At 37.3% G+C, this 26,129-nt stretch overlaps 1 protein-coding gene across 1 annotated transcript in view; it reads right to left on the minus strand.

Moving 5' to 3' along the window:
* Positions 1 to 8,285: 8,285 nt before the first annotated feature.
* Positions 8,286 to 26,129, minus strand: part of STK10 (serine/threonine kinase 10) — a 66,811-nt gene continuing 48,967 nt past the window's right edge. Inside the window, exons 10-19 of the mRNA XM_072400958.1 lie at positions 23,819 to 23,949; positions 22,805 to 22,928; positions 20,999 to 21,178; positions 18,955 to 19,047; positions 18,253 to 18,382; positions 16,011 to 16,135; positions 14,798 to 14,986; positions 14,496 to 14,621; positions 13,917 to 14,030; positions 8,286 to 10,189 (exon numbers count right to left, since the gene is read on the minus strand). Coding sequence (XP_072257059.1) covers positions 10,052 to 10,189; positions 13,917 to 14,030; positions 14,496 to 14,621; positions 14,798 to 14,986; positions 16,011 to 16,135; positions 18,253 to 18,382; positions 18,955 to 19,047; positions 20,999 to 21,178; positions 22,805 to 22,928; positions 23,819 to 23,949 — 1,350 coding nt within the window. The 3' untranslated portion in view covers positions 8,286 to 10,051. The remainder of the gene's footprint in view (positions 10,190 to 13,916; positions 14,031 to 14,495; positions 14,622 to 14,797; positions 14,987 to 16,010; positions 16,136 to 18,252; positions 18,383 to 18,954; positions 19,048 to 20,998; positions 21,179 to 22,804; positions 22,929 to 23,818; positions 23,950 to 26,129) is intronic.

The following is a 26,129-nucleotide window of genomic DNA, read 5'->3' on the forward strand; positions in this document are numbered from 1 at the left end:
GAGGTCTTAGGTAAGCTTTAGTTAGTATAAGAAAGTTGTCAAATATTAAGCTTTCTACTTTGAAAATCAGGCATATCTGTATTGCAGAAAGGAACAGGAAATGTCCCAACTGCAATAAAGCATACTTACCTGCCTGTTTCCTGTATTCTTTTTAAAAAATGCTGAACTGCACGGATCTAACATGACCAGGTCAAAACTTTTTTTGTACAAACAGTAATGTAAACTAAGACAGTAAGCAATGTTAGAACATCCAACATTTAATGCTGGGTTTTTCTCCTTTTCTGAATAGCTGAGGCAATTGAAAAATTGCGACCTTAAACTGTATGGCAGTATTCTAGCTAAACTTCTTACTCCATTGCTTCAAACTATTATCCATCCTGACCAGAGAGGGTTTTTACCTGGTCATGAAGCTCGAGACAATACAATCAGAACGCTAAATTTGATAGAATATGTGCGCACTAATAAGATTCCAGCAATGTTCCTGGCGGAGGATGCTGAAAAGGCATTCAGTAGGGTGGATTGGGACTTTTTGAAATAACATTGGCTCATATAGGTTTACCTCCCAACTTTGTAAAATAGATTCTATCTCTGTATTCGGCTCCAACAGCTCAAATTAAAGTGATTGGGTTGCTGTCTTGGTTCTTTTTTCATAAGCAATGGTATGCGACGGGTGTCCTTTGTTGCCCCTGGTATTTTATTTTAATAGTGGAACTGTTTCTGCGACATATCATCAACAATCCCAATATACAGGGCTTGCTCATACAAAAGCAGCAGCATAAGGTGGCTGCATACGCCGATTATTTGCTTTTTTATGTCACATCACCTAGGACTTCATTCCCTAATTTACTAGAACAAATTTATAAGTACTCTAGTTTGTCCAAATACAAGAAAAAATTGCAAAACTTGGAGGCTCTCTTAATTTTTATTTCTGCAGAGACAGTAGATACATTGTCACCATTTTTGCCTTTTAAGTGGGCAAAGTCTACTATATCTTATTTGGGGACTAAGATTCCTAAAGAGTTGTCTTTATTGGTGAACCTAAATTTCCTTCCACTTTTGAATTCAATAAGTAGAGATTTGCAGTGCTGGAAACAAAATGCATGTTCCCGGTTTGGTAGGTGCAACATCCTAAAGATGAATGTTATGCCGTGTTTGCTATATTTATTTCAAACGCTCCCAGTGCATGTGCCGCATCGTTTGTTGTGCAGGTTTAGACAGGAGTTTCTCCGCTTTGTCTGGGGTGGGGACAGCCCACGCATACAGAAACAGATCCTTTGGTTGCCCAAACTGGGGGGGTAGTATTGCTTTCCCAGACCCACTTCTGTAACAGAGGGCAGGACATCTAGCGGGATTGCTAAATTGGTGTAGAAATGGAAAGCAGAAGCTATGGTTGGCACTAGAAGATGCGATCTCTCCAGTCCCATTAGCCGACGCAGTATGGTGACCATCCGAAACTCTCTCAATTGGACTTAAGCATCGATTGATAGGACCCACATTACGCATTGTCCATAGACATTTTATAACCATCGGTCTATGTACTTACCTTTCACCTTTCTTGTCTATTCTGGGCCACCCTCGGTTTCAACCTGGCCTATCAGATCTTAGGTTTCATCTCTGGAGAGAACATACAATCTTCAGAGCTAAACATTTTATATGTGGATCGGAATGGGTGGCAGTAACAGATCTTCAGGCAGAACATTCACTTCCGGAATTAGATACCTGGCACTCTATACAGTTGACCTATTTCTTTCGATCTATTCGATACTATTACTAGCTAAAGTTGAACGCTCACTCTCGAATTTAGAATCTGTCTGTATCTCAACAGGCCCAATACGGGGGACTTTTGACGGAATCTGTGCCACTGTCCTTGCCCTTTGTTTCTAAGTGGGAACGAGATCCTAATATTACGTTCTCCCCAGAACTGCTGGAACAACTCTTGTACTTTGGTCATAAAGCTGCACTTAGTAATGCACATCTAGAATTGAACTACAAAATACTTACTCGTTGGTACAGAGTACCGACGGTTTAGCTAAGGCAGGTGTGGGTAGTTTATTCCATATATTTTGAGAATGCCTCTTTTTTGGTTTCTTTTTGGTCACAGGTGGCTGACATTATTATGGAATTAACTGATGTGAACATCCATAGCAGGCCGGAATTGGCACTATTACACTTGTCTAAGGGTTCTAGGAAAAAATACCACAACTCGCTGCTCAAGCATCTCCTAAACGCAGCAAAAGCGTGTATTTCTGCATTGTGGAAACAATTCTTCCTTTCCACAATATATCAGTGGTTCAGAAGGATCAATGAGATCATGTCTATGGAGGATCTGATCTTGTCATGAGATGGGAGATCAGGTAAGTTTCATAAGACAAGGTTTTATTGGATACATTATCCCTCTACTCAAGTATATCTCTCAGTTATGTGTGGGGCTGAGGGGGCAGATGACATGAGATAGCTCACAAGCTGGTGGTCTGGTGGTTGATGGTCCCATCTAAGTTCTGTTTTATTTGGTCCATACTAAGTCTGGGTAATAATGCCATTTTTCCCTCCCTCTTTAATGTGCTTCTCCCATCCCCCCCCCCCCCCCCCCACTGCTTTTTTTCTTCTTTATTCGTCCCATTTGTAATTGTATTTGTATTCTTCTACTATATTTTATAATATGTTCCTCAGTGATGGCTGTATGGTATATTGTGCATAGTATGTTTTTTTTTACACTTTGTGTATGTATAATTCATTGGATTGTTTAATAACTGTTTGACTGGTTGCTGAATAAAAAATAAAGTTTAAAAAAAACAACTGAAAAGCAGTTTTTTTTCAAGCTTATCATCATAATGTGGTTTTGGTGCTGATAGTAGGCCAGTGGAAAGATCAATTCTACAGCCAAATATGTGCTTCCAGAGTAAGCTGTCACTGAGGGTGTCCCGTTAGTAAATTTTTACAGCGCTCATTCCTTCTACTGTCACTGGAAATGATTATGAAAGATTTTTTTTCAACAACAGAAATCTAGCGTGTGTATACAGCTTACAGCATGCCAGTCTGTAATTGAAAGGATTTGTGTTTTTTCCATGTCACCGCTGAAAGCTGCATGAGAAAAATCCTGACTGTATGTAATTAAAAAATCCAATAGAATATATTCCCAATGGGAATGGCCCCTTAATTCAGGTTAGATGAGTTCTGAAAACTATTCATCACACACTCATGAGAATTTAAGATGGGCATATATGCTCGTCTATAGTATCTGATGAATTCCTAATTATTCCATTCTTGATTTAAAAGAGAAAGGATTTCAAGAAAGTTTGTGTGGTTGCACAAAGTAATTGGAACTCTATTCAGACCACCAGTATTGCAATGACTGCTTTGTTTATGGTACACATCTGTATCCACATTATTGTTTGTAACTTTAACTTGATGACATATCATGGCCAGAAAGCGCAAAAAGAGATGCAGCCTAAGAAAACTAAATTCGACTGTTATTATTATCGCCTTGTATACAAAAGACTCACCATTTTATTTCAATGGTAATTCCTCCTCTCCTACTCTTCTGCCTGTTGGTGTTCCCCAAGATTCAGTCCTTGGACCGGTCCTCTTTTCTCTGTACACCTCCTCCCTCGGTAGTCTCATATCCTCCTTTGACTTACAGTACTATCTGTATGCTGATGACACTCTGTCCACCCCTGACCTGTCTCCCTCAGTCCTGGATAAGGTCTCATGCTGCCTGTCGGCCATCTCATCATGGATGTCTGACCGATTCCTGAAACTCAACCTGGATAAAACAGAACTCATCATCATCCCCCCCTCAAATTCCAAATCCCCCCCTGACATATATCTAACTGTTAATAACACTGGTATTCTTTCCTCCCCTCAGGCATGTTGTCTTGGCATCACCTTCAATTCTGCCCTCTCATTTACCCTCCATATTAAGAACATTTCCAGGTCCTGTCACTTATACCTGCACAACATTTCCAAAATCTGCCCCTACCTGTCCCCAGAGACCACCAAGTTCCTTGTACATGCTCTTATCATCTCTCGTCTGAACTACTGTAACCTCCACCTCTCTGGTATTCCACTAACCCGACTCTCTCCTCTACAATCTTTTATGAATGCTGCAGCCTGATTCATCCAACCTTCCCACCACTTCTCTTCCGCTGCATCTCTTTGTAGTTATCTTCATTGCCTTCCATTTCACCTTAGAATTAAATTCAAGATCCTTCGCTTTGCTTTCAAATCTCTCCATAGTTCTTGTCCAGTAGAAAAATACTCCCCTAGCTCTATTCCCTCAACCAATGACCTACTAAAAACTTCCTCACCCATAACCTGGTCACAAACAGGGCTCCAGGATTTTTCTCTTATCCTTCTCCTATTCGGCTTTCTTTTCTGCTCATTTAAAAGGACAATATTCCCTCCAAGTCTGAGTCATTGAGAGCTGCCCTTAACAAAAGAAAATTAGCTCTCTAAAAATGTAATGTTTTTATCTTTCCCATTTTGCTTCCTGTTACATTAAATCATTGGTCACTGCTACCCAGATTTTCTTTTATATATTCATTTGTTAAAAGTTCTGCATTGCTAGAAAAAACTAGGTCCAGTAGAGTATCATTTCTAGTTTTCTATAAACCTAAATATAAAATGATCTAGTATTAAAGTCATTATTTCCTGTCCTTTTGTTGTACGTGTAGTGCCATTACCCCAGTCAATGTCAGGGTAGTTAAAACCGCCCATCACTACCACCGGTACAGCCCATTCAGCCCTTTATTATAGGTGCAGCCGTTCTGTTAGGTTTGCTTATGGGGAGATTTCCACTTGCTTCCTGGACTTGAACTGGTAAGAAATTTGCAGTAACCTTTTTTTCTGACTACACTACAAGATACAGACATTCTTTCAACAAATGACAGTTTCAGGCAGTCTTTGCCTTTTCTCAAGTTTACTGGTAAGGACTAAGCTACACGGGTAATATTAATCACATGTCATTACTTCACTAAAAATCTCCCATAGAGCTCTGATGTGCTAAAATTACAAGTGACTATTCAAAAAGTAGCAACTGATCACCAAACATATGTAACAAGTGGCTTCCTTTGAAAAAAGCTACATGGGTTGAATCTTCAAAGATTGAAATTGTATGTTTGCACTATGTTTCAATAATGCACAATAAAATACTAATTTGAACATTTTTTTCTCTATTCAATTATCAATTTCCAAACAAGGTGATTATTCATTACTGAGTTTAGTTTCAGGAGTGAGCTACTTTCCTGAGTAACAACACTATACTTTCCTAAGACTAACAACATCACAAACAGCAAGTAACAGATTTTTGTAGTAGTAGATTTTTGAGTTTAGTCCTCAGTGTAACAAACCAGTGCAAATAAAATACAGACATTGCATCTGTTGCGTCTTTAGATGGCTCAGGCCTCAAAAAAGTAAGTTGATATGTCTGATATATCTGAGCCCCTGAAATGAAGTAATCGTGTAAAAAAAAAAAAAAAAAAAAAAAAAGGCTTTAGTTCCTTACATTTTTATGCAATCTTTTTGTTCAACGCACTGAGTTCAAGCTGAAAGTCTGCAGTTCAGCTGCATCCGAGTTGTTTCATTTAAAATTAATTGTAATGTATAGAACCAAAATTAGAAAAAAAAAGTTCTCCGTCCTAATATTTATGGACTTAACTGTAGCTGTCATATAGCAGAGCTACAGCTTCTCTGTGTTTCTAGTTAAAATTTTCAGACAGAAGATACATCTCTTAAGGCCATACCAGCAATGAAGGCCTCAAGTCATCTTGAGTAGTACCATCTGCAATTGTGCTTTGGATTATATGGTAAAAGATCTATTTTTGGTTCAGTTTCATATTTAGAATAGATGGAAATTTCATCAAGCAGACTTTGATATGATGCAGAAATTATTGGTGACGTAATGACTGCACGTTGACCAGACTCTAAAATACTAAAGTAACCCTCAAACCATAACATTTCCAGCATCATGTGTCATTTAGTTAGTATGAGTTTTGTTTTAAATGCAGTACTTGGTTTGCACCCGACATATGTACTGTTACCATGGTCAAACAACTGATTATGATGATATATGATTCTTTGGTCGGGTCTTGGCTGTGAGTTCAGTTGAGAACTTTGTTTTTGACAGAAAATCCTCTTTTTGGCTCACCTATCATGCAGGTTAAAAAAAAAAAAAAGTCAGAATGTATATGCATGCACCTTAATACAAACGGTTACCTGCAGGTATCCCTTTTAGTATCAAACAATTTAATTTGCTAGCCGGGCTGGTCATGGACAAATTAGCAGTTATCCTAAATCTTACTTAAAAATTTTTTTATTTTGTGGAGAAAAAAAATAATAGTAACCAATTTAACGATACATTTTTAAATCCCTTTTGGACACAGGCATTTACAACCTTAAAAGTCCTTACAGAGTTCTTCTGATCCTGGCATTATGGAATATTAAAGGTTAATAACAATAAGGGACACCAGACTAATTGCCGGATTTGGTATTGCTCTCCAAGGCTGGAGAGGATACACTTTCATCAATGAAGCTGGGCAATCCAGCAAACCTGGAATAGTTTTTTATTTGCTAAATGTTTGGAATCCTGGACCAGATCTATTCCAGGTTTGCCGGATTACCCAGCTTCACTGAAAAAAAGTGTATCCTCTCCAACCTTGGGGAGCGTTAATAAATCAGGCCCTATATACCTAAAGTTCTAAGACAAGTTACATTAACATACACCTCACATTTCCCAACAAGGTTTTTTCTTAAGGCACCTAATCTGGGAGACCCAATGTTAATTTTTCTATATGACAAATCTGCATCCCTGAGAATTGTTATATATAGTATATAGATAAAGTATATATAGGACCTAGCACTGCACAGGCCGGAGTGCTAACCCCTGAGCCACCGTGCTGCCCAATTCATTTGTAGGCACTGTTGGAATGAGGAAAAATGCAACACTTTGGGGTGTACTTAGATTTGGATCATACTGGCCAATACAGGCTAGGTCAGTGGCTTTACAGTGTCAGATACCACACACAATTTTATTTGAGAACATCTAATGAAAAATAGTTTTGGGTTTACTAATTGTAAAACCACTTAAACAGAAAGTAAACACTTTGTGATCCTGCTAGAATGTTTGATTTCCTCATTTATGGTAGCTACACTCTGCTGGCTGATTTCTCTGCAGCTTTGGTACTAGGGGCGGGCATAGGTGGCACAAAGTGTGCCACTGAAAGGGAGATGTTGTGAGATTTCCAGGCATTAGCCAGTGTGATTCTGGTAGTTACCGGCATATAATTGCATAACATTTTAGGATATTTTGGTAGAGGCATATCAGTTTTACTCAAAAGAGCACTATACAAACCTGGAGAAAGAGGTCTGTAGCATCATTGCGATCAACTGAAAGACCCTCTTCCAGTATTCCTGTGCCACTTGACAGGACCATGGGGGATAATGTCAGGCGGAACAATATCCTGGTGGACAAGGGTATGACTGGGATTTTTGTATAGACAGTTCACTGTAACCAAAAAAAATTTATTGTTGAACAAACTCCATGATTCTTCTTCAGAGTGAAAAAAATATATATTAGATGGTAAATTAATTCCTGTTTGTAATATTAGATTGCCATGTGGTTAAGAGTCTATTTAGGAACAATGGAAGTTTTGTCTTATAATAGGGAGCTGTGCAGCCATTGACATTTAGGTGGAGACCACAGGGACAGAACACAAAGATGAACTGTTCTTGTCTGGGCTAATTGATCATTAGAGAGCTATAGTGAACATATTTTAGTATGAAATAGTGGTCCTGCCTTGTAAAACACTACAACACCCTAAATAACACACCCAGTTCACAGAAGACACAAATTCCAAATGTTTTTTATTCTTTCTGTAGCAGTATACAGTACCATTTTCCTAAGTTTACAGATGCTTTTACATTCTGAACAAATCTATGTTGGCACTCTTACGCCACCTAGTGCAATGCACGAAATAACAGTCATGCTGCAAACTTGTACAGTGCAGTACATACAGCACACACTACACAGGACACTGTACTTTGTAATCTGCTGTGATGTGTTGCAGCAATGTGGAGGTGCATTGTGGTGACACTGCATGGTGATGTAATGATGTGAATAAACCTTACATCTGTGACATGTAAGAAGGTAACTTACTGCTGGAATCCTTAAAGGATATAAGAAAGATAATGTAAGCAGATCATTTATTGTCATAGATCGACTTTATCCTTTGAATGCAAGAGACAGATACACTTTGTAAGGAGATCAATGAAAATACACTTACAGCGGGTAAAGCTTTCAATTTACATTTATTCTTGTTACTTTATTAGAAACTCTTATATACATTGTACAGTGTTTTCCCCAGCTGAAAACTATTTGAATAACTGCATTCAATTCTCTTCCAAATTTCTCATTCCAAATGAAAATCACTTTCCAGTAAGAATATAAAGGTGTTCTTTTTCAATACTAGTACATAATTAACTAAAAGGAAGACTGCATTGCAGAAGTTAGCAGCAATTAGCAAAGTAGACATTTCAGAGTTTTTAAAGATGTGTGGCTTCAGTCCCATCATGCAGAATTCAAGCTGTTAACAGTTGCAGTCCATAAGACTGTCACATGTTTCAAATGAACGGAGCTAGTCTCTGGCTACACAAAAACAAATATATATTAGGAAGCAAAGTAATATTATGCCAGGTCATTTCCATCATCTAACTGATTCTTTCTAAAGAGCCATGTGCTAAAAGTGCTAACAGAGAGCAACTGATAAGCTCGTTGTTTTCTTTGGCTTGACTGCCATAAACTACTGTTCTGGAGTACCACACCTTGGACAACATCACTCTAAACACTGCCATGATAAGTCCCCCAAACTCCAAACCTTGCAAAATACAAGATTCATAATGATCTATTTCTTTGTATGGCAACAGTGATCACCCTCACTTCTTTAACATGACCTTTACTAATGACTGACCAGCAGTCTGCTACATTTTACATCAAAATAAGTGAACTTAACAACTTCAAGTAAAAAAAAAAATCAAATAGCTGTGAAATATATTAAACTCTTATACTACTTGATAGAAGGCACATTAAATTTGTTTTTGGCTAAAAAAATATTTTTCACATGGTCCCTTGTCATGCATTAATTTAATTAAATATATATGATTTTTTATTAGGTAAAAGAACAACTCAGACCAGTCAGACTTGAGTCCAGTTTCAATGACATGTAAATTGATAGACTTTTAACAGATTGCTTTTGTGGGAAACACATTCCTTACTCTGCTTTGTTCAATGTTAAAATGAAAACAGGTAATATTCTGGCCTGCATGTAAACTACAGGCCATGTCTAGGCTTAAAGAGAATTTATCTTTTTACCCTTTCAGGTCAAAGTGACAGGTTCTCTAGTAAGAAAAATACCTGATACCCACCTTCTATATGATCCCATGCTGATGGTTCAGAATAACTTCAGCAACAGAGAGGTAAAGAAGTACTGGGAGTAATTTCTTACATGAGAGTTTATTCCTAACTATTTCCTTAGTTCTGTTTGTCATGTGCCATCACATGCAAGTTCACCATTTAGGTGAAAACGTGAAAAGAAAGGGCAATATAGATATTTAGCAAAGATCATATGACACAAAAATGATAAACAGATCTTATTGGTGAAGAAACATGCAATGAATATTACAGAATAACTGGAAGCATGTATCCATTTCCATTTTTTTTAAATTTTTTAAATTATTAAATTGGAGGAATGAGGTTTTTTTTTTTTAGAAGGATCAAAAATGGCTGGTCTCTGAAACCATTCCTTCTTATGATGTGACTGCTTGGTTTTATTGTCTTTTAGGACACAAATAGAAAGCTCAAATCATGTCTAATATTGAACATACAAATACTGACGTCTTCCTATGGTTTACATTATCCTCACAGTTTAATGACCTAAAGATAAATGGCACCCGTCTTATTAGATGAGCAAGTAGTTGCTTCAGTTGTATGATATCTTTGCCCAGCTCTGTCTGCAGATTAACTTTACAGTTTGTATTGTTCACTTCAGTTGAAAAAACCTTATGAAGCTTCAGCTGAACTGTAGGTGTAAAATTTGGCGGGTTTCTGGACTGATCCGCATTGTCCCGCTTCCATTTCACTCATACGGAAAAACATTTCCTGTTCCTGCTTCTTTTGCTCTAAGTCGTCCTCCAGTGCCTGATGTAAATAACAAAATATACAGACAAAAAATGTAGACATAGAATTTTTAAAAGCAATTCAACAACAACTACAAACCATATAAACATAATACACAACCTATACCTAAAAGTTTTACAGACTGAAATATTTTGTAAATGATACCATTATGTTCGCTGAGTAGGGACATTTTTGTGAAGTGAGGTAACACTTCAATACTATATTTAGGGAATAATTTGATGGAAGTAGGTCTATAATGTATGGTTATCTTCTCTTACTTATACTCCGCTGTCCCTGATCCAGAGCAGTATCATAATATTCGGAGTTTGGCCCACATTCAGTCCTAAAGGCATTCTCGGTCATTGTAAGTCATTTTGAAAAAGGAACACAGGCAGACCAGGACACGGCCAGGATTATTTAAATAAACGGGTACAAAGAGCAATGGAGCAAAAGTGCAAACAACAGACTATAGGATTTTTTTCACAATGCTAGGAGTTTCATGGTCTTGCCTTACTGAAGAAAAGGGATTCTGAGGGACAACATTTAGGACTTATTTACTATTACTGAAGTATTTAGGTAATCATTCTACCTGTTAAATAAAAGAATTCCCTTCTCTTTAAAAAAAAAAAAAAAGGTTGTCTCTACTTTTGTGTCCACTTTCTCGGATAGGGAAAGATTGATTTGCACACCTTTCTTGAGTACCTGCTGTAGCAAAAAGAGAGGTTGATATATATGTTTTCTGAAATATACTGTATTCTTTTGGCTGAATTTCATTTTGGGCCACCTCTCTACCAGCTTTATTGGGACCGAGACCCAAGTTATTTACTAACCCCAGAAGGCTGGGAGAAATCTTTTCATTTGATTCACAAACTTTTAATTTCTTGTAAGGCCAGAGAAAAAAAAATGACAAAATCTTGGCTCTATGGTATTGTTGCCCTGTTGATATACATAAATATTCACCAGCCTCCACTAGATTCTGTTGGTGTTGCCACAACCAGAAAGGTATTTTGATTTTTTTATATATAGAGAGATTAGTTATCCCAGCGCTTTGGAATTGGTTTGTGGAGCTAGAGAGAATTCAACATGTGGAGGAGTTGATGGCAGATAAAGATGGCTGCTTGGAGCAATATATTTATACTTGGTCCTTCTGAGTCTCCAAGTTTAAAGTCTATCATCGTGTGATGGTTTTCAATCTTACAAGCTAGCGAACATGGTGGAGAATTCCCCCTTCCCACCCCATCTTCTTATTCCCCTTTCTCCACCACTTTTTTTTTTTGTATGTGGTATGTTCCACCTAATGTTTCTTCCCTTTGTATGTGTTTTAGACTTGGATTTTTATGCTACACAGTGGGCTTTATTTATAAATTATTCCCCCTGAATTTAGCTGACAGATGGCTCTATCTCTGTAGGTTTATCCTTTCAGTTCCTGTTAAAAAAATAATGACTCATTTTGCCATCTAGTGGCCAATCTCAAAAGTGCATAGCTGTCACAATGGGAAATGCTACCCGTGTAAGTGAAAATTATGAACGAATCTAGAGCAACCTGAAAAGCAATACATTTTAAATAGAGCTCAATGTTTGGTACCAAGTATCTGGCCCCATATACTATGGTACTGTCTACTTAGCATATGATTACTTAACCCCACTACTTTATTTTTTTTGTTTCCTGTTTTATAGTGTATCACTGTCTGTATTAGTCTGTCATTTGCAATCCCTATTTAATGTACAGCGCTGCGTAATATGTTGGCGCTATATAAATCCTGTTTATTAATAATAATAATAATAATAATAATAGTGAGTTTGTTTTTTTATGTGTTGTTATAATGTTCCATAGGAGAGCCTGTACCTCTCATTGTTCACTCTGTTTTATGGCATGTTTAGATTGGATATTTATCCCTATAGCCTGTGAGGGTTATTCATTATTATAGTTATTTAATTGTGTCAAATGTCTGTTGTGATGTTACACATGTTTAAGTTTATACCTGTTTTGTTTTTTTGTTGTCCCCATTCATCCCCTTTAGTGCCCTGTATTCTTAGATAGAGAAACTCTATCTAAGAATACATAGTAAAAGCACGGCAAGAGCGATTGCTGTTGCAGCGCTGTTCTATGTATTCTTAGATAGAGTTTCACTATCTAAGAATACAGGGCACTACAGGTGATGAATGGGGACAAGTCCCTATTCATCCCCTGTAGTGCCCAAAGATCGTAGTGGAATTTCTGTCCTCAGACGTGCAGGTGCCATTTCAGGAAAAATTGAGATTCGTTACCACGAATCGTGAGGAAATTCGGAGCAAATCTAATTTTTCCTGAAATTCGGATCGAATTCCACTTCGTCAGCTTCGATTTGCTCATCTCTAATAGGGATATATACCACCTGTAATTACTGAACTGAGAACCTGCATTCCCTTAGTTTATCCACAAGGTGGCAGCATTGTAACACTTAGAGGGATGTCAGCAGAATCCACTTTCCTTTTCTTTGCCAAGATGTAACTTGATAGCATTATAGTTTTATTTAACTAGTTTTATCCAGGTTTACTTTTTACTTAAAGTTACCCTGTCTTTACACTGTTTATCAAACCTAGATTTTAAGTAAAATATTCTTACTTGACTTTTTTTAGGCCACACAAACACATTACAATCCCAAATATTATTGTATTAAAGATAAGATTTCATCAACCAATAAGAAATCAAACAAGCACATGCAACAAGGACAAAACTGTCCACAGGCAACATTTCTCTCCTACAGCTCATTCATTCAGAGTTAACAAAGAGCGCTTGCCATAAACATTACCCCTGCATATGCAGGGATACCCAGTATGCATGACATCACTTTAACAGGTTTAGGATGTGATTGAGTTGTTTTACAACCACTGGAATCACATCCACCACAAAGCTGACTGCCATGAAAATGTAAGCAGACTTCTGGCCACTATTAGAGTTGGCAGTTTGAATACATGGCATTGCTGCCACTTATATTCCTCCTATGGTGTCCATAGTGAAAAGGGTCAAAAGAAACCAGTTACTACAGAGATACAGAGGCAGGCATTGCTGAGCGGTCTTGCTTGTCTAGCTGTCACACAAGCCCACTTGCCTCAATGCTTTAAATTACAGAGCAAGAGCGAGTATGTTGACAAAGATGTCTACCATTCCTAATTTATATATATACCTATCCTCTGTCAGTGTATTCTATTCACTGGTTTAGCATAACAACCACCAGCAGCAAAAGGTAATTTTTTTCCCCTCAGGACAGCTTTAGATTCAAGAAGCCCATGTTACTTTTTATTGCAAAATACTTCCCACAACATATACAACAATTTAGGTATTTAGATCAAGCATGGGCAAACTACAGCCCATTAGGCTTTTTTATCCGGCCCGTTGAACTCTCTCTCTACTTCAGTGGATAAAACTGGCCGCGATTTGCGGCTCTGACCGGTGTCCCCCCGAGAGGGGTCAGGAGAAGGACTCCGCTGGCGAGGGCCACACCGGCCAGAGCCGCGGACTATGTCCCCTGTACAAATCCAGGCTCAGATCTGCAATGGGAGAGTGGGCAGGGTTATACCATCATGTTATCATCATGTTGCATAACCCCACCCACTTTGGTAACATCCTGGCCCCTCGGCCAAATTTTAGATCAGATTGTGGCCCGAGTGAAAAGTTTTCCCACCCCTGATCTAGATGGACAAATGAAGATTTTTTTCACTGCATATTCTGTTAAGTCTATACAAGGTGGGAATGATGTGTACACACCTTTTTACGAGGTCTTAGCTTCTCTCTCCACTCTCTCAGCATCTGAATGTGTGAATCATCCAAACCCTTTAATTTCTGGGTCTCATGCTCCACTAGAAGATGACACTTCTCATTCTAAAAAGCAAACCAATAAAGGACAATACAGGTCAGGAACAAAGGGTATAAGGCTGCACAGCTGAATTAACCAAGTTCAATGCAGTGTACAAAATTAGTAAGGGGAGCTTGGGAAGTTTAAAACTCAATACAGAAAAAAAAACAACAAAGTAAAAAAGAGGTTGTGTTTTAAAGATCTGTGGAAAAAAAAAAAACAAATTGGTAAAAACTGCTAACATAATAAATACATGTTAAAACTGAAAACGTGGAAGATAAAGCTAGTTAGATGTGATATATTATTCCCGTAAGTACCTGTTCATATCATAACATCAATGTATAAATGAGCTGAAAGTCATGATTATGATAAAAAAATTGCATAATATACTACAATATACTGTACCATACTATATACAATAGACTACAATAGTTTTTTCCTTCTCATCTAAGATTATGACACATCACAAACACACAGACTGTCAATTTCACCTGTAACTGCTGCAGCTCCCTTGCATTGCTGTCACACTGAGCCTGCATTTCCAGTAGTTGGTGCTCGTGTTTCTGTTGCTGTTGTCCTCGCTCTGCTTTCTGCCTCTTCTCCTCCTGCAGGGAGAACTAAAAGGGTCTTTAATTAATGAAATTATAAATACAGAACAATCAAATGGATAAACAAGACATTGAAATGTCATAGTGAATTTCCAGCTCTGTCAGAATACGGTCACCCTTTCTGATTTGACCCTGTCCTTTTATAGCTCTGAATCATTTGACAGTATGTGGCCTCTGATATCTACCTGCTTAATCTTCTCTCTCTGCTCAGCAGCACTAGAACTTGAACTGATATGAAGGCTTTTCTTGTACATGGCCATCCTGGTCTTTGCTTCACTTCTCTGGACCTTTGGCAATCTGGCTCTTTCCTGCTGCTGCCTTAATCGGAGCTGCTCAATCATGCGCTGGTTGTACCTCTGCATCTGTTCTTTCTCCTGTAACAAAGATAACATTATGTTCTACTTTAAAAAGCACCAATTATGCTATTTTGAAGATAAGCTTATGACGCTTTCTGAGATATTTTTTTTTATATTTTTTTTATTTTTAAGAGTAAATATTATAACAAACAGTTTAAAGGAGATGTAAACTCCATCTGTAAGATCTCATATTTTAATATGTATACCCCATTTCCAGTTTTTTTACATCTACAGCTTTTATAGACATGATACTTCATAATAGTAAAGGTTCTTGTTTTGCAACCTCTGGAAAATGCTCTCCCCGTCAATTGCTGGTCATCATTTTATCAGTGCTTCCACTGGAAACAATGGGTGGCTGTGAGGATACTCATTCAAGATACACAAAATCTAATGTCAAATATTAAACCTTCAAAGACCCTTCAAATATCCATATACAATAGGGGGGGTTCATTTTGCAGCAACAATCTATCCATTCCTAGACACATGTGTCTGCTCAGATCCTGCCTAAAATATTCAGATGGGGTTTGCCATCTAAGGTCTATGACCTAGAGATTGAACATGTAAAAAAACAGTGTGTACAAAGCACACATAAAGCTATTTGTCTGGATTGTTCAATTTTTCTGGTTTCAAAATACAACACATATCTAAAATGTATACATTGACAACTTTTGATTAAGCTACAATTTGCTATGACAACTTTTGATTAAGCTACAATTTGCTAAAGAAATCAGCATGCCTGTGCAATAAATGTAATATAGGTAGGCAGCAGTCAACCTGATTCAATAAGGCAATACAAAAATCTGGATGAAGTGCTGCGTACAGTAATCCCTAGTGCAGCTTTCAGTTTACTGTTCACACAATTCACACATGGTGTCCCCATCAGACACAGGAAGGACTATTGCCAGATGTACAATGAAATAAATGAATGCGTTAAATAAGTAAACAAATATTGAATTGTTAGAGGAGTTTGAACTGGTCATCATTTTAGCACACTTTACTATGATCAGCAGTCACTAGAGATCAGCCCCAGCCTTTTCAGTACCTTGTCATGTTTTCGAAGCAATTCGTGGCGTTGTAAAAAGTACTGGTCTTTCAGCTGCTGCTTAATAAGCTGATGTCTCTCCTGTAGGTGGCGCTCCTCCAAATCCCAAATGCAGGCTTCCCTGTCTAAGAGAATAGAACACAACTGTGGTTATATAGAACCTAAAAGTCATGATCATAAGGAGGCAGATGTTTCACTGTGTTGATATAGTTGGCTATATTTCAAGTCAGTGACTGCTAGCATGTAAATTGAATATTGCACCAGCAAACAAGGTCTGCTCAATACATTCCTTACCAAAAAAAAAATCTATATGATTTTTTTGTGATGTCAAGCTACTTTAATCAAGATTTTTGGAAATACTTAGTATTACAAATTTCCTGTGATGATGCTTCAGCACAGTACGGGAGCATCTTTTTGAAATATTTAGCATACTTCTGCCACTAAAAAAAAGCCAGAGGCAATGTAAATATATTTAGTATCATTTTCTTCTCTATGAGTGTGCACAATAAGGTCTTCCAATACTTCCAAATGCCTGATTTTTCTTTCAGGAATATTTCCATTTAACTGACAAAAACATGTAGAAAATGTAGGCTCATTAAAGAAAAATAACTTTTGCTGGTATACCACATACGTTTCTTTTACTATTATGTTTTAAATATAAAAATAAATGTATTAAAATGTTGTGACTACAGTTAGATATGTGTTACAAAATGCATACAGTCATGTGAAAAAGAACGTTCATTTCAATTCCACAATTTTATGTGTCAGGACACTATTCTAGATCCTGCTAAGGACCAGATGAATTTTTATTATTTAAATCTAACCTCAGGTGTCTTAAAGCAACACACAACAGATTCTACTGTGTCATTATTTAACAAAAATGAAGCCAAAACAGGCATATCAGTGTTTGATAAACTAAGTAATCCCTAGAATTAGGGGGCAGTGCTGCACCCTTTTTTTTTTTTTTTTTTTTTTTAAAAAAAGGGTGTTGCACCTAAAAAAAAAACAAACAAAAAAACAAAAACAAAACAGAATTCTTACCTTACATAAAAGGGTTCTTTACCTTTTTATGGAAAGTGAACATTCTGAGTATAGGTACGCTTTAAGAGTTGCAAGCATTCATTTATGCACAGTTCTCTGCAGTGCTTCAATTAGTTTCAATTAGAACCTGGGTGATCCAGAAAATGGATTTCCTAAAATCACTTGCTATTTAGCAAATGTTTTTTATCATGGACCAGATCCATTTTAGGTTTGCTGGATCACCCAGGTTCTATTATGATAATCAATCTTCTCCAGTCTTGGAAAGCTTTAATAAATCAGGGCAATTGATTTATTTCTTTTTTAGCCATTCTCGTGATTTGCTCTTTGTAGATTTGCTTGGGCTTGTGATTGTTGTCCTGTTGCACAACCCAACCTTGGCCAAGCTTAAGATATCGCACAGGTGGCCTTATATTTGTATTTAAAATACTTTCATATAGAGGGGACTTCACGGTTGACTCAATGAATACAAGATGCCCAGGTCCAGTGACTTAAAAAAAAAAAAAGGCCCCAATCATCAACCCTTCCAGACAAGCTATACTTGTTCTGTCTTTTTCTAATTGTACTAATATGAACGTTTACATTTAACGTGCTTAGGCCAGTAGCATCTGTGAAGTGGTTCTTGCAAGTTTATCACCATTGCACAGCTCAGTTAATAGTTAAAGTGAAACTAAAGTTCATTTTAAAAATTTGTGATCAGGCAGAAAGGGACATGCCATGTCACTACTGCAATAAGCATTCTTACCTGCCTGACTGCACATTGGAGCAGTCAAAATTGCTGAGCCATGCGTAATTCAGCATTCACACTCTATAAAAGACACCAGGAAATGGGTGAATCTCAGCGTTTTTGCGCTTTTTATCCTGGGACAGTCTGTTCTGGTCCTGGTTTCCCAGAAAGCGCACAAGAGTTCAAGAATCACAAGGAAATAGGATGTACCCAGTACCCAGCACTGACAGACTACTGTAGTACCTATTGGGCAGCTGCAAACATCACTTTTACTAAAGGGCAGGCTGCTGCACATAATGTAAACAAGTTTTAGAGCTTGTTCACAACCTTTTGATATCAGGGAAATAAAAGATATGCCCCCTTGATGGGTAAATCCTTCCAAGCTCAATCTCCTACTAGTGTAAAGCAGAAATTGAAAAAACTTAGCGCAGCACTGTACATGCTAGAGGCTGAATGGCTCTCTTAGGTGTTAGTTACCTCTAAGAAGCTGATGTTTCTTGTTCAGGAAATCCTTCTCCTTGTTGTAAATCTCCTTTTTGTTCTCTAGGGTGATGGCGTTCATAGCCAGTGCCATATCTTCTTTCTGCCTGTTTAGGAACTGTTGTTCCTGCAAAAGAGACATTAGTGAATAGTGACAAAATAATTGCTTCAACTTAGCTTATAAAGCCTCCACTTATATAGGTGATATGAAAGGCCAACTATCATACTAACAGCACGTGTTTACACTGCTGAAATGACAGGAGTGTAGTGTCCATCTTATGTTACATTCCACACTAAGAACACAAAAACACTATAGAAACTCTTCCAAGGAGCACTTGGCACATGTCCAGGGACAGCTAGTGAGCTCTGAATAAGATAGCTGTGTTTTCTTCAAGAACAAAAGAACAGTGTTATTTACAGGTAAGCTGAGTGCCTTGGTCAAAAATGCTTTGTATTTTTAATCATATCCTTTAAAATGACAGGTTTGTATGTACTGTAACTGATGGGAAAAATAGGAGGTACTTATCCTGGTCCCTGGGCCCCTAGGAGCAATCTAAATGCTTGAAAATTGATAAACACCATGAAAGAATCTGTACTGCATCAGTCGTCAGACTGGTATTCATGGAAAACTTTACTAAAAGAAGACCTTGTGTTAACACTTGTCACCAACACACTTGAAAGGAAACAGCATGCAGTTACCTCTGCCTGTTTCCTCTGTGCAAATTCATCCATTTTCATCCTCAAGTTTTCTCTGCGTTGTTGTCTGGGGAGCTTCTCCACTGCAGCTTTCAACTGTAAGACATAGTAATAATTATCTTAAGCAGCTATTGCACAATTTTTAAATCCTGGCTGTTCTGTTTTTACATGATCATATTTCATATATGGTATATACAGCCAACAAATCTCTAGTGGCTAACAGACATAGTAGGTGGAATGTTTATCACAAAAAGAAAAAAAGTAAATTTTTATGCAACATTAGGGTTTTGTCTTGTTACAGTCTTGCGCTTGCTAGAAAAATGTGGGAGCATTAAATAGCTTACATAAGTCTCGGTCCACAGATATGGTTATTTGTGAAAGCAGGAGGAATAGGTCAATAGGTGATCAAAAAGAGTAGTCACTGAAGGCAGCATTGTAGTCATCATAATTGGGTATGCAAGGCAAGCACCAGATCAATTAGCACACGGAGGGAAAATATGACTGTCCCCTTCAATGAGCTGTGAACAACTTCAGGTTGCAGGTCTTTTTAGCACCTCCTGCTGAGGCTATTAAGGAAACTTGCAGATTTTGTTTTTAACAACTTTTTTTTAATAATAAAGTATATATTAAATGAATGAAGAAGTAAACATGCAATACATAAAAGTACAGCAAACAGGTTACATATGAATAATACAACAGGCAGTCCCCAGGTTTTATACAAGATAGGGACTCTAGGTTTGTCCTGTTGAATTTGTATGTAAGTTGGAACAGATACATTGTTTTAATAAATGCAATTAGGACAGATGTTTGTTTCAACATATTGTTAGGCAGCATGGTGTCAGTTACTGTATAAAATCTTAAATGTGAGTTAATCACAAATGAAGCAAAAAAAACAAAACAAAGCTGTGCAACCTGTGCTTTGATATGCAAAAAGGAAACAACTGCAGATTGTCTTGGTCATTAAAGAGTTACCTAGACATTAAAAAGTTACAAGATGTTGCAGAAAAGCTCATCCTCCTATTATCACCCACAACCTCAGCTGTGTTTAGCAAAAGATTTCTTTTGCAAGTCATGCAAACCGCCCCCTCCCCCCATCAATCCTCTGTCCTGCACAAATGGGAGCAGGGAAGCCCCGTTCGTATCTAGGAGACGTCTGTATGTCGGATGTCCTTAACTCAGGGACTACTTGTATCTTAAAAGTAAATAAATGTTCTAACAAGCAGGGCAACATCCCCTATGGTGGCAAGTCCAAACATAATATACCAGAAATACCACCAAAAAAAAATAAAAAATTAAAAAGGAAGTGAGTGAGCAGGGAAAGTGGTAGAGAGGGGGTAAAACAGGTTAAAAAAATAAGATGAAGGGAGGAAGAGCAGAAGGCAGGCACTGTAATATCAGTTCAAAATGCAAGATGACCCCCTGCACCAAGCTCTGGAGCGGGTTAAAGGGCCAGAAGAGGCCATTCTAGGTTCATGGACATGTAATACAGAATTCAAAATCCCCACATTTTATTCTACTTTTCACCTGTGTAACTGTAGGCATCTCAGACCTCCATGCTCTTGCCAGTATCTGCTGTTGGCCTGACATTAGGATGAGTCATCTTAGGGAAGGACCAGGACTATATACACTATTTGATATACTGCATTATGATATCCTGCTTATGGAAGAGCACCCTCTAAGGCAGGTGCCTGAGGCAGCTGGGACAAATTTAGTGATACCAGCTGGCACCATATACCATTGCATCTAGCTGTAGACGTCCAAACATGTTTCCACACTGCAGGTGCCCAAGTAACTAAGGACTGTTTTATTTTTTTTTTCTAAATACCTGGGAGTTTAAGATCCATCTGGATAAGGCATTAGGTTCTCTGTGAACAAAATACATATGTTTCGGAAAATTTATGAAAACAGTCCTCATATAATAACTTAAAGTACTTCTTACAAACTTACAAAAAATACTACTAAACAGGATTTCAGGTTCATGATGCAAAAATGTTTGTTATCTGATACATTTGAAATGTACAATTGTACCAAAACATTACAAATTTACCTCTTTTTTCCGTAACTTAAGCTGATCAAGAAATCGGTTATATTCTTTTTCTTGCTCTAATCGAATTCGCTTGGCTTCATCTCTCCTGCGTACTGCGTGCTCTTGTTCCATACGCTCAATCTGCTGCTTCTGTTGGCGTTCCAGCATTTCAAGCTCTGTGTCATAGTACTTTTTCTTTGCCTAAAAAATACCAGAAAATGAAGTCATGCTGCAAACTTAGAGGCTCGTAAAGGTGCACTGTTGTATCTCCCCTGTTTCTAAGTGTTCTACCATGCAATTTGCACAGGGTATATGCTGTAAACAGATTACTTAGCAAACATTGTTTGTTTGGCTCTAGAAACAACGGTCATAATTTTATCTTCTATCAAAAAGAAAGCCTGTTTTAGGAGAAACATGGAATGTAACTATTCTTCTGAAACTGCTCTCTACCTGGGGCTCTCTTGCTTCAGCATTTTTAATTAATATTTTTTACCGGTGACCCTGAACAATAATCCAGATCTAAGTTCACACCAAATTCTTGGACTTACTAAGTCAAAAACAGACAACTAGCAATATCATGAGGTGGATACAGATAGCAACCTACATATTGTGACTGTTTTTTTTTAAGTTGTTCATTCTTAAAGTGCTTTCTTTAACAGCAAATAAACATTAAATACAAAATCATCCAAAGAGGTATGCTATAACCCTAACCTAGTACTTTTCCAATACTGTTCCATAAGATATCAAAGAAAGTATCACACTCAACATGAGAAAAATTACATTGTATATATATGCACGTGTCAAACGCTTCATTTATCCCTGTGTTTAGAGTCATTTTAGGTTGGGAAGAGGATGATGGGACATTGTCTGCTTTGGGATTGCAGTACAAGAAGTCCACTGTGGGCCACTAAACATTTTTTTCAGTCACCAGTCAAATATAACATCAGTGCTGAACGTTTATACAGAAATAAATTATAACTCACTGATCTTTCTACATACAGCTGCAAGAAACAACTGGGTATTATCTGGGTTTTTGCATGACTGGCTAAGTTGTTCTACCACACCTGTAACTTTGAACAAATGGTTTAAACTATTAGGTCAATATGAATAGTATGTTAAATTTTAGAGAAATAACAATAATACTAATTCTGAAAAAGGTTCATTTCACTCAGACGTTCCACACAATGAAAACACTGGATGTGTGATTTTAGAGTATCTTGTTCTATTAAAAAGAATCCTAATATTTGCATACTGACTAATCTGTTTGTCTAAACAATGTCCCAGGAATAAAAAAAAGGCTGCATTTTTTATAAGCTTTCTTAGGCACGAATTGATGGCATTTGCCCTTGGACATCTAAAGAAATATAGTGCAACACAATGGAATGGAAATGAGTCCTTAACATAGATCCTGTTATACATAAATCCTGTTATACATAGATCCTGTTATGCACTGCAATAGTAGAACACAGATCACCCCCAATCAACCCATACCAAAACATAGGAGTTATTACAAAGAATATTTGAATCAGATGCAGATCCAACCACATCTTAAAACACATTACTTATTTGCTACACAACAATATTTTATTTTTCAGGTTCATTGCAATGCTTTCCAATTAGTTAATAGTTATTAGTTACAAAGTTAATTGTGCATTGGGTGCTATTCAAATAATAAAGATTTTGGTTCCACAATATGAAATATTTTTGTGAAGTCCTTCAAAATATGTTTTTAAGCCCTTTATATTAATCTGAGACACTAAAATTAGTTTTTTTTTGATACTCAAACACTGAGAGGGCTTCTGCTGAAAATAGGAAGAGAATTCTTACATTCATTTCCTGTTCAAAGCGACGTATCATTTGCTCCTGCTGCAAGACATGCTTTGTGTTCAGCTGGATCTGGTTCCGGTGTTCTTCTTTTTGCAGCAGCCTCAACTCTCGCAGTTCCTGGCGTCTGAGTTGGATAAAACATTGTAGGAAGATTTAGGAAATAAAGCAGTTTTTAAGTAAAGTTACCCGAGATACAAATGGATTTAGCTCTCACATATACCAATTTGTTCCCAAGTTCTAAAATAACAGTTCTTTACACCCAAAAGCTAAGGTTAAGTTAGGAATGAAAATCTCTGCACACAATGCAATAAAGAACACCCTACTCTGCTTTAAACAATGCTGTTGCTCAAGCAAAATATCTTACAAATTTGCACACATACTGCAAAAAAGCAAATTCAGTAATGAGTATTCCACCACAGAGGCCATTGTCTATCACCTAAACCTCCACAGATCAAGGATGAAGTAGTGACTTGGAGGGCAGCTAGAGCAACCTCTGAGAACTATGGGGAACCCAGGTGGTCGACACTCCTAGATTACTTAGGGTGGTGTTCATTGGTACAGGCAGCAAAAATATGTACTAATTTGCTTTTTTTGCAGTTTGGTCATTTAAAAAATACTAAAACTATAATAAAATACAGAGGGCTGTCTATTACAGTACTGTAGCAGTATTGCTATCCATAGATATACTTATGTGAAACTGAATGGAAAGACTGTGTTTATCACCAATTTTTTTTTCTTTAGTTTTACTTAAACTGAAGGAAATGTTTAGAACCCAGCTGAGAAATCACAGAATCTTAGTAATCACCTACACTTTTTCCATGAAGACTGGATTTATCTTATTGCTTTAATGCTGAACTACATTCATCTTTTAAGCAATATATTTGTTCTTAGATGAAAAATGTTATCTTGTGGCATTTCCACAATTAGTCCCTTTCAAGAACCAATTTGGATATTTATGCCTCTCCTGTCTCTCTCTCTTATGCCTAATTAAACCAAAAAGAAATTCACATTTACCTCAAAAAGCGCATCTCTTCATCTTTTTTATCGTCATCACCAATAATCTTTGAGGTTGTAATGCTCACCTCAACACCATCAACTACATATCGCCTAGTACGCTTCAGTGTTTTGCTGTGTAGTCGAGATTCCTAGGAAGCACAAGTAAAATAGAGTTTAGTCACTTCATAACCATTAACAGCGATACCTGAATAAATAACAGTAAACTAAGTAGCAACACTCAACAACTAACTTCAAGGACATACATTCTTTGGAAGATGAACAAAAATACAGCATTGCTCTCAAATATTTTAAAAGATCCAATTTTAATCATGGAGGCTCAGCATCACATGTGTGCATTGCCAAGGTTAGTCTGCATACAAATTCAGCCTGCTTAGGAATGCCACTCCATTACTTACTGATATTACCCATCAATATCAATATACATTGATAATAGATCCATATGGAAATGGACTGTTGTTTAAGCCTATTTGTCATGACATAAGGACAGAATTCAAAATACCTGAATATTATATAAAGAGTACAAAAAGAGCCCGCAACAAGCTGGGCTTGTACTGTCTGAGTAAATAAATCCATATAAATATTATAGGTACATTTAAATCCTGGCAGCTAATGTTTCAAATCAAGAAACCCACCTGTGTAGTGTATAGTGGTTAGCACCTAACAAACGTGATTCCCAGGAAAGACACCCAATGAACAGTGACAGGGCCATTATAAGCCAAAGGTAACTGAGGAGGGTCAGAACTGAAACAAAGGGCCTGATTTAATAAAGCTCTTTAAGGCTGGAGAGAATACAATTTCATCAGTGAAGCTAGGTGGAATTGATCTGGTCCAGGGTTGAAAACATTTACTAACAAATAGCAAATACATTTTAAGAAATCCATTCCAGGTTTGCTGGATCACCCAGCTTCACTGATGAAAGTGTATCCTCTCCAGCCTTAAAGAGATTTAATAAATTAGCCCCAATGGAAGAAGGTGGCCTGCTCTGATTAATCATGTTTTTTGTTTGTTTTTAGATCACATGAATGGCTGGATGAAGTTGCTTTTGTTTACTTAGGAAGGAGATGGTAGCAGAACCTGCTACTAATGTTTTTGTGCAAGATAATACAAGGCACATTCAGAGGTCTTGTGAAGTCCATACTTAGACAAGTCTGAGTTTTTCTGGTGGCACAAGAGGATCCTACACAATATTAGGTGGGTGTTTAAAATGCTTTAGAGTAAGTTTAAAGCAGCAGTCCCAAGTCCCATGCTAGATCCAAGTTTGTAAAATTACAAGACTGGCTGCAGTGGCAATTTTTGTTGAGATAAAACAATTACTAAGTATGTATTTAGACTTTGCTTAGTGATCTGCCTGGAGTTGCACAATACATTTGTTTATTCATGCCACGCTAAAACCCTTTTTTTGTCTTTAAGATTCATATTATAGCATCTTGGCCACACATGAGTAATCACTATTAATTAGAACTCATCAACTCTGAGGTATTGAAATATACATGCACAATGCCAAAAAGGAGTGCACTTGCTTGGTTAGCATGAGTGACCTTAGATCTGGACTCTTTTGAAACAGTCCCATCAGAATGTTATCTGAAAGCTCTCTAGAAGTTAATACAACTTTCATGACAGCTATGGGATGTGCTAACACAAAGAGCGCTCCACCCCATTCTTTTATTTACTATGGATTACGTATGGATTGTTTGCCTGCTACAGAGGGTGGGTGCACACAGGTTAGGCAAATTAATCAATTGCTTGGTAAATCATTGCTAAAGATTGGAGAATCATGATAATTCCAATAAAATATGCACACAAATGATGTAATTCACTTCAATTTGACCTTTGTAAAGAACACTCATAATCTAATGTTAAGTCATTTTAAATGAGGACTCATCTGGTACAAACATTCCAGGAATGCCAAGGAACAGGTTGGGGAAGCTGAGGTGTGAACACAGCTTCTGGATGAATGATTAACAGGTAGGCAAATACAGCACTGATGACAGAAGTAACCTGTAGTGCAGTACTATTTGTGTACACAATGCATAGTTCAGAGGACAAATCCAGACAAGGCTGGAAACACTAACATACAGATCACAGTTTCAGTTTATTAGTGGTAAACAGGTTTCTCCCTCCTATTATTAGTAACTGGAACCCAGAAATATGGAAACCATTTCACAATTTTTACCATTTTACATTCATGTGAAGCCTGCTAAGCAGCCAAATTGCATAATACTAATGTATACACTAAACTTTTTTTATATTGCAAACAACCCAGCTATAAATACTCTTACACTCATACTGCAAAAGTTGAGATGTTTAT

The sequence above is a fragment of the Pyxicephalus adspersus genome, chromosome 2 (genome assembly GCF_032062135.1).
Source record: "Pyxicephalus adspersus chromosome 2, UCB_Pads_2.0, whole genome shotgun sequence".
Lineage (NCBI taxonomy): Eukaryota > Metazoa > Chordata > Amphibia > Anura > Pyxicephalidae > Pyxicephalus > Pyxicephalus adspersus.